This window comes from Artemia sp. Qi Xiang Cuo, chromosome 1, assembly GCF_049724085.1.
Source record: "Artemia sp. Qi Xiang Cuo chromosome 1, ASM4972408v1, whole genome shotgun sequence".
Classification (NCBI taxonomy): Eukaryota; Metazoa; Arthropoda; class Branchiopoda; order Anostraca; family Artemiidae; genus Artemia; species Artemia sp. Qi Xiang Cuo.
In genome coordinates, this window is record NC_142794.1 from 86952634 (window position 1) to 86962043 (window position 9410).

Below are 9410 nucleotides of genomic sequence, written 5' to 3' on the forward strand. Positions count from 1 at the left end.
GAAATTTTAGAGATGTCTAGAAATTGCTATTAGAGGCGTCAGTTTTGAATTCTACTTGAAAATGTCCTAGTGAAATATCGTAGAAAAAAGTATTAACCCTAGCTTTAGTGCTAAAAATACTTTGATTTTCATTAGATTGTAACTCAAACTCGTCTTAGTATTAAAAAGTTTCGGTTTCTTGTTTTATTTTCTCATTCCTCTCTTTTCGTTTTCCAGTCACATGTGTATGGTGATGAGAGGTGTTCAGAAGATCAATAGTAAAACAATTACTTCTTCAATGCTGGGTGAGTTTAGATCAAATTCAAAAACACGCGAAGAATTTCTGACATTCGTTAGGGGAAAGTGATGTGAATCTAGTCAAATTGCTAAGATTTTGTTTACCATCTATAATAACTTTAGATAATTTTCGTAATATGTTGATAAACAACATTTCGTTCATGTCGTTAAATTTTGTTAATTATTTTTTAGTGTTAAAAAATATTTTTATTTAGAGTATTTTTGTGACTTTATATTGTTTGACAAGCTATTAAATTTTGTGACAGATTCTAATTTCTATTTTGTTTTCTTGTTGAAGAAATTTTGAATGTAAAACGTTGTAAAATCCTTATTTATTTTAGTGTCTGGTAAAATATCGAACCATAAATTTTGCTTATCAAGATATGTGGTGTAAAGCAATATTTCATGTTTGCAGAATCCTTAGGATAGAAATACATTTAAATAAGATAAAATATACAAAACGATGATCATACATAAATGATTACAGTGGCGTAGCCAAGGAGATAATTTTTCTGTAATATTTTTCACCGATCCTAGCGGATGTTCGAATTGTTTAAAGATATGAAAATTGTATGACAATAGATTCCATATATTCCTTCTGGTTCATTAAATTAAAAAATTAAAAATCTTTTTCAACTGAAAGTAAGGAGTAAAGTTAAATTTTAAAACGAACTGAAATTGTTCCGCATATAAGGGGGATTGTCCCCTCCTCAATCCCTCGGTCTTCGCGCTAAATTTGTTTAGTACTTTTAAAAATGCTTCTGATTCTAATTAAAAAGCCCTTGTGTTTCGTAATTTGTTCTTAAAGAATTGGGACAAAAATTCAAACTTTAGCGTAAAGAAGGGGATATTGAGGAGGGGACAGCCCCGCTCATTTACGGAATAATCTCTATTAATTTTGTTTTAATGTTACTCCTTACTTTCAGTTGAAAAAAATTGTTCTTTTATTTAATTCCTGATCATTTTCTAATGCTGCAAACCCGCCTCCCCCTCCATGGAAAATTCCCCCTTGAAAATTTCCTCCCCAGCACCTCCGCCCTCACGATTGCACCCCTGCTGAAAATTCCTCTTGAAAAATTTCTTGCGGACTATTCCGCCTGAAAAATTTTCCGTAGTATACTTCAATTTGAAAAAAAGACTTATTTTTATTTCATTTCTGATCGTTTTTCATATAGTTCCCCTCCCCCGGAAATTCTCTTCCATTTAAATTCACCCGTGATACCTTTTTCCCTTGGAAAATACCCCCCCCCCCCCTCCGCGAGAAAATAGGTCTGATAGGACCCTGTGACTGCCTTCTTGCATGCCTACTTAAAACAGGTAGAGATGGCCACTTACTTATTTCTGTATTATAAGCCCTAAAAAAAGTACCGTTTGCATTTGATCTACCCTCATAAAAAAAAAATGCTTTTAATTGTTTTGTCTATGGTGATAGACTTTTACTAAGGTGTCAAAATGAGGGCTTCGATCTTAAGTATCAAACACTAAACTTAAACCAATGGGAAACTTGTAAAACCGAAATTCCCCCCCCCCCCGCCGACAACTTTTCTGGATAAAATAGAAAACTTCTATGCTGTTTTTGTTGCATAGCTTTAAAAATTGTAACTCAATTAAAAAAAAATGAATGAAATATTACTGAAGAGTTATCCAGTCTGCATATATTATTTAAAATATTCTAAACAAATTGAAGGTCAAATCATTCTTTGATATTCTTTATTTTATTTTTGAATTATTTGCTTATTATGAATCATATTAGTTTAAATGCATTAGTTAAGGGGCGAACGAAGTCCAGGCACTTTAACATTTAACATTTTTCTTTAACACTGAAGAGATAGCCTTGAAGAGACTTGGACAGCTTTCGCCCCTTAAATAACCCTGATAATTTTTTTGGATTGTGAAGTTAGTTTAGTTTAAAATACCTTGTCAAAGATAGGAAAGTTGTGCTTAGCGTAAAATTACTTAACTAGTTAGCATAGAAAATTAAATATATAATGTGAAATCCACATAAAAATTCAGCGTATGTTAAGAAACTGGAGAAGTAGAATCTATTTAGCACAGAAACGTTATAGTCGTACAATAAGTAAAAATATGCAGCCTGTAATTGTAAAAAAAAAAAAAAATCCATCAAACTAAGGAATAGTTCCTTGTTGATACTGTCGGAGTTCAATTAATTTTATGCTAAGCAGTGTTTCTTCCAAAAATAATAACAGAGAGAGTCTGTTTCTCAAGATTGTGGAGTAAAATTATGGTTACTATTTGATTATTATTGCATTATCTTTGATAAATTATTACAGCAACATTATCACCCTTGTTATTTCCTTATCATTCGTGGGCGCACATAAGGGGGCAAGGGGAACCAGCTCCCTCCCCCCCCCCGGGCGGAATGGCGCTGTCTTACATTTGTTTTAATTTAGAAAACTTTCTATAAAATAAGTTTTCAAAGAAGAGTAAAGAGCTCCATTATGTGTATATATGTGTGTATGTATGTATGTATGTGTATATATATATATATATATATGTATATATGTATATATATGTATATGTAAGAGAGTAACAATGCGAGGCATGATTTAGCTACAAATAAGCATACGATAATTAACCGAATTATAGATATAGGGCCGCTGTTAATCTAATTAACAGAAGCAGGCCTCAGTCATAATATGAACTGAAAATTCTGCAAAAAATTAACCAATCGAAAATAATTCAAACAAACAATAATGTTAAATTGATAGACTCGCTTACATGTTCCTCCGAACAAAACCACAAACTCCAATGCATTCCAAAAAATTACAAAAGCCAAAACGGCGAAATTTGGCCATCCTCAGCCTTATCCCCGTGTGTTTTCATTTGTTTTACCTCAAAAAGGCGTGTACCAACCAATTAATACGAAAAAAACAAATACCCTTAATACCGGTAGAAGCCGCAGTTGTCACATTACGATTATTTAGTCACCCTAGCATGCACCATGTGTACTAGTTGGCCTCCACTCAAATACAAAGAATGGGAAATGCGCTAATTTTCCCTTAATTAGTAATGCAAATTTTCGTTATTATAGACAAAGAATTCTTAATCAATCGGAACAACAAAGGCAGTCCTTACTATTCCTTCAAATCCCTTCTTATATTTAAATAGTTCACAAACCAATTTAACCAAATTTCACAATAAAACTCGAAAAGGCTTTAGCGCAAGTAGCAATTAGAAGTATTCTTCCAAATAAAAGTCAGCAAAAATAAGGGGCCTACATAATCGTAATCGAAGCCCGCGATTTCCAAACATAGTTAAGACCATTAATATTTACGGTAGTATAGCCAAATCACATAAGAATATTGGCCTCGATTTAAATCGTCTTCACTTTTCATTTCTTTATTAACAAGAAAAATATTTGACCCGTGTGATATCGTGTACTCTGAGTTAATTGCATACCTATAATTAATGGTCTATTCGCCTAAAAACTAAAAATTAGCTTACCATACCAAGATGTTTCTCAAATATCAAGACCCTCGCAGCAAAAAAATTTTGGCCCTGACAAAACTGAGGAGATTATAAAAAAAAAGATTATATAACTTGCCATCAAAAATTGATATCTACGATATATCCTTAATTACATATTTAGTCGTATATTGCTCATTGAGTGGTCTGGCATAACAGAAAATAAATAAAATAATACAAAGTTCCGTTCCAAAATCTAAGTGAATAAAGGAAATTAATTGCTAGAAAATTGATGTAAAACGAACATTTTAATAACCTTAAAAAACGTAAAAATAGTTCGCAAGAAAAATGTAAAAATAAATCCCACATAAAATCCCTATAAAACTTGAAGATAAATCAAAATTGTAGGACTTAAAATACTAAATTCGATAGGCAGACTTCAACCTATAGAAACGTAATAGAACATTTTAGTAAGGGATAAGTCCTTTCGTAGGAACTAAAGATTTCTCTTTTGTTTCCTCTTTTAGAAGTCTCGACATTTTTTTTTCAGATAGTTGATCATATATTGGTCATAGAATGATGCAGTATAATCAAGAACATATAAAATAAATGTAGAATTCTCTTTCAAAAAGAAAAGTATCGTCAGAAATTCAATGTAATAAACCCGTAAGCGAAAAGTAAACCAAAATTGTAAAAAATAAATACCGATCTCGTGCATAAATTTTGACCCGTAGAGATGCCATACAATCCTTAATAGGAGGCGTGTCCCCAGAAAAAAAATAAAACATACAAAAAAAACAAAAAAAGGAGACTTTTATCATCGACCAACTTAAACAATTTGTTTAGTTTAGTTCCTGTAATGGCGTAGTCGAACACTAATTAACATATCTTTGAGCCCGATATGTTACACCATAAATAATATTGCTTCGACAAGTAATCTCTGTAATGTAGAAACTAATTTTGTATCATTCGTGCAGATTAAACAGCTTGAATGACAAAATAAACCTTCCTTAATCAAGAAAATACGCAAATAGTTAACGAATTCGTAAAATAATGTACCTGCGAAACACAAGTAGGACAGGCTAAAGCAAAAAAGAGGCATTAATTAATTTTTTACTTTTTTTTTCTTCTACTTGTGATGACTCTCTATCAATGAAGCGCTTCGCTATCAAAAACAGCGGTACCATGAACAAAAACTATAACCAACGACCAAGGTAATTAAACCAGTAATTGTATAAGTAATTGTAATTTTAATTGTATAAGTAATTGTGTTAACAATAATGACGTTATTGCCATACAGCCGCTAAGGGAAGAATGAAACCAATCGTCAAAAAAAACAACTGCCAATTGTATCAATAATTATAACTAGAAATTTTCCTAGAAAAAGCTGTAGCGATAAAAAAAAATTAAGCCAAGTACGGAAAAAAAAATATAAGGGAGGATATGATCTAATTTAAATTTTTCGAAAAATTGGGGTTTTGTTAGGGGGTACCTATTCTTAGGATTGCTAGTTCCAATATTATTAACTAAGCTTTCCTTTGAGTATCTCCATTTGTTTAGCTCGTGCTCAGAAATAACCTGTATTTCAACGAGACATGCTCCTTTTTTCAATTTAATCATATCGTTTTCATGTGTGTTAGTTAACCAAATAAAACCTTCGCCTTTTTCATATGAAATGATCTGTTCTTCGCAAAACAGATTTTCTGGAATTTCTTTACACGGGGATGCGAACCAAATTTCGGAATTGTCGTTTACAGGGGTGACCATTTGAGAGATTTGTACTCTTTGCATAGTCTTTGGGGGGATTTTTGTTTTACGTACTGTGAACCCATAATACTTCTCTTCCGAGTTATTTTCTATTACGTTGAGGTTGGCGCTTGGCTGTTTCAAGTCTTCCGCTGTCGGGGTTGGTTGTAGGGGTGATTTCAAGATTTTTCCCCTTACAATATTGTTTGGATTTATTATTTCATTCCAAAATTCAGCTATTTTCTTTATCTCTTTTTGTCTATACTCCCGCATTTCTCCTATTTTTACTTTTACTGACTCGATCCATTTGCTGTTGGATTTTCTTTCTCGTCCCGTGGGAGAAAATGACGTGACGTGAGGTACAGAAGATTTGATTCTATTCACTGTTGCTTCCCCTCTCTCCACGCGTTGGAAAATAGGATCGTGTGGATACACGAGTCTGTTATTTGCTATATCTAATAACACTTTATTAGTTTTTAGAAAATTAGCACCAATTATAGCCTCGTATGGGAAATTTGTGCAGATTATGAAGTTTGTAGGAAAGATCCTTTTGTCTTTTATCACATCTAGGCATATGGAGCCTATAGCTTCCAGCTTATGCCCCGTGACACTTGTTAAATTGGGAATATTGAAATTTTTCTGTCGTTTAATATAATACATTTGAATTTATTATGTTAACCGATGCACCCGAATCTATTAACGCTTTGAAGTTAATACTTGCAACACTAAAATTATTCAATATAGGTAGTATATCATTATTATCACTAAAAGAAGGTACAATTACTGGATGGGACCTATAAAAAATACTGGCCTCCAGGGTCCCAGTTAATTTTCTTGGGGGCCTGATTCGTTTCCCTGTGCGCTTATTTGATAAGTTGGGGTTTGACATTGGGGTTCGGTGGGAATTTCACATGCTAGTGAAGTTCCGAGTTGATTGAAATTTGAGTGTCTTGGTCGCCACGTATAATTGCGTGGGTTGGGATATCTCGCGCCGACGGCTCGCGGCGTTTGTTCATTTTGTATTGGTGAAAAATTTCTTTCGTTTACTGTGGGGAAAAAATATCCTCTGTCATTACCTGTATTCCTGTTAAATTTAGTTGGATACACTGTTCGTGAATTATATTGGTACATGTTTTGTTGCGTATTTGGGTTGGGGAATCGATAATCATTTTGTCGGTTGGGGGAAGGATTTATATAGGTTTGGGGATTCGTATATTGGGAAGGATTTGTGTGTATAAATCCTTGTTGGTCCGAGTTGCGGTACGAGGGGAGACGTGGGGGGTTATTTCTATAGCTTCCTGACCCATGGGCATTTAAGTTTGTTCTCCTGAACAAACGGTTATTAAAATTGGGGGTTGCTGGTGTAAAGTTATTTCTAGTACGGCATTCCCTGGCAATATGTCCTTGTTTATTACATGCATAGCATATAATTGGGGGGTTCTGTGCGTTGTTTGTCGTATTCGTGGGTACAAAACGTACCATTCTTTGTCTTGTAGGGGTTGGAGATCTATTTTTGTTTGGTTTGTGTGAGTTGTCTCTTGGAAAGAAATTTGGGGAAATTGTTCGTGATCGTCCCGGAGTTGAATTTTCTACGTTATTTATTCTTGATTTATTGTGGTTCGCAACAATTGAGTCAATTTCAATCATTCTTTCTACTTCCTGAACTGCTAGTTCTAACGTTTGAATATTTTTTGATATTAACATTCGGTATAGTTTGGGGCTTAATCTTTGCATGAAAGCATTTAGTACGATTTTATCGTATAAGGGACCAAACTGTTTTCCGTACTTGGCTTCAATAGATACCATTACTTTGTGCAGATATTCTCTAACATTTTGTGTTTCGTCGAAACAAACCGTACCATGCTTTAGTTTGTGTGTTGAACTGGTTTCAACGAATCTTTCTTGGAACGCTTTTAGCAATTTTTCTATTGGGTTTATAGGAAGATTGTTATCTTCCCCTATCGTATTTTCTATCTGCTTCAAGAATGTTAGTGCTTGTCCCTTAAGTCTCATTAACAACATCCCTACTAATGATTTTAAGTCTGTTTGAGTTACCTCTACAAATTGATTTAATTGGATAATAAATTCATCTACATCTGAGTCTCCGTTATATGGGGGTAGTGATTTTGATATTTCCACTGTTTTGGCGATAAGTTTTCGCTTTAATAATTGTGCGTTTTGATCTAACGACATATTGTTTTTTTTTTTTTTTTTTTTTTTTTTTTTTTTTTTTTTTTTATGGGCTAAAATTCGGTACTGGTTTTTAATTGTTTGATACTAATTAAAATTTATGTTTTTTAATTACATGTACTCTTTTTTGCTACTATTTCCAGAGGATTTAGGCCTAAAAAAAAAAATTTTGCACTTGAAAATATGTAAACAAAATTATCCTTCAAAGCATGCAAAGAGAAAAAAAAATTTCTTGTGGTTAATATTTCTCAACGATTTTCCCCTCTTTTATTTTTCAATGTTGTCCTTGTGTTTTTGCTCCTTTAAACTGACCGCGCCAATTCTAACGGGGGGTTTTCTTTTAAAATATTCAATCGCAGAGCTTGGTTAGTTAAAGCCAATTCTAATGGGGGGTTTTCTTTTGTTGAAATGATAAATGCCGCTTCTTAATGGGGAGGTTTCAAAAACTAAACTCTTGGCAGGCGGTCCGCGAGTGGCTTACCTGAGTGGAGGCGGAACTTCTAGGATTGGGAGCTTACATTAATAGTTCAATTGGGGAGCTTGTACTAATGGCCATGCTGAGTCGAAATCATACTATACAGTTGCAGTGTCCCTTGGGAGCGAGTGGAGCCACAAGGACTAACGAGCTTGAGAAATATTAACGCAAAAGAATAAAACAAAATAATAGTACATTTATTGTTGCTTACATAATAGTCGCAGAGTTCTTGGTTGTATCAATAAAATAGCAGCACAGATGAAACAACTCAAAGTTTGTACACTGGTGAAATGTTCCTTCAAAAGTTCATTACAACATAGAGACTGATAAAAAAAGACTGTTCAAATACTCCTAGAAGATTCTAAAAAGACTCTTCGAAACAAAAACTCCTGTAAATAAACTGACTCAAATTTGGTAAGTCCTAACTATCTATCCTCTGCGATTTTGCCGGAGGTTACGTTTAGGCGTTGTTAAAGGTGTGTCTTTTCAGTCCCTACTGGCTGCACTGTTTGTCCTACAGTACTATTGGACAGGTTTTCACCATTGGGCTGTTTGGGTTTAATTAAAGCTTATGACTTCCTATATTTCACTCTGGAATTTTTCTAACAATGAAAAATTCTACACTGCAATATTTTGCTAGCAGGGGATCGCTTAATTTGTGACTTTTAAGATATCACTTTGGAATTTTTTCGAACGAACAAAGTTTTATATTATAACATTTTTCCGGCGGGGTGTCGCTTAATTTTCAGAGGACTTATATTTTATTTCTTTTAAAATTGGTAAAGGATAGTACAATTTAATTGCATTAAGATACCCAGTTTTAAACTTAGTCTCCAGAACAATGCAATTAGCTTAAGCAAGTATATTTTGCATCTCGAGTGACTATTTTTTTTGTATTGTAAATCTTACTTTCTTGTCAGTTTGGTATTTTCGAGCTCTTATTATTCGAACACAGGTGTTAGTCACCTGTCATCTAAGATTTGGTCAAGCTAATATTTATTGGATTCTTTGGAGACGGGGAGTCGGGTTTACTTGTTACATTTTCTGTGGGAAAGATTTTTTGTTTACTTAGCTAAGTTTATTTCAGTATTTTAAATTGAACGCTTGATATTTGTTTGATTTGTAGGTTACTTGAATTTTCGGATCTACATTCTTTGGTGATGTTACTTTACTGGGGTAACTTTAATTGGGGAATTTTGATGTATATTTTTTTTGAGAATCTATCCCATTACAAATACCCCCAATTTTTTCAATCTATGATTCAATTGCTCCTGTCCCTCCTCCTTCTCAATGGGTA

The 9410-nt window shown here is 33.5% G+C and overlaps 1 protein-coding gene across 2 annotated transcripts in view; it reads left to right on the forward strand.

The window, feature by feature from the left end:
• LOC148956866 (uncharacterized) overlaps nt 1–9410 on the forward strand; it is a 159013-nt gene that overhangs the window by 111976 nt on the left and 37627 nt on the right. For both annotated transcript variants that reach the window (XM_089087625.1, XM_089087617.1), the window contains exon 5: nt 217–284. In XM_089087625.1, the coding sequence (XP_088943751.1) occupies nt 217–233 (17 nt within the window). In that variant the 3' untranslated portion in view covers nt 234–284. The remainder of the gene's footprint in view (nt 1–216; nt 285–9410) is intronic.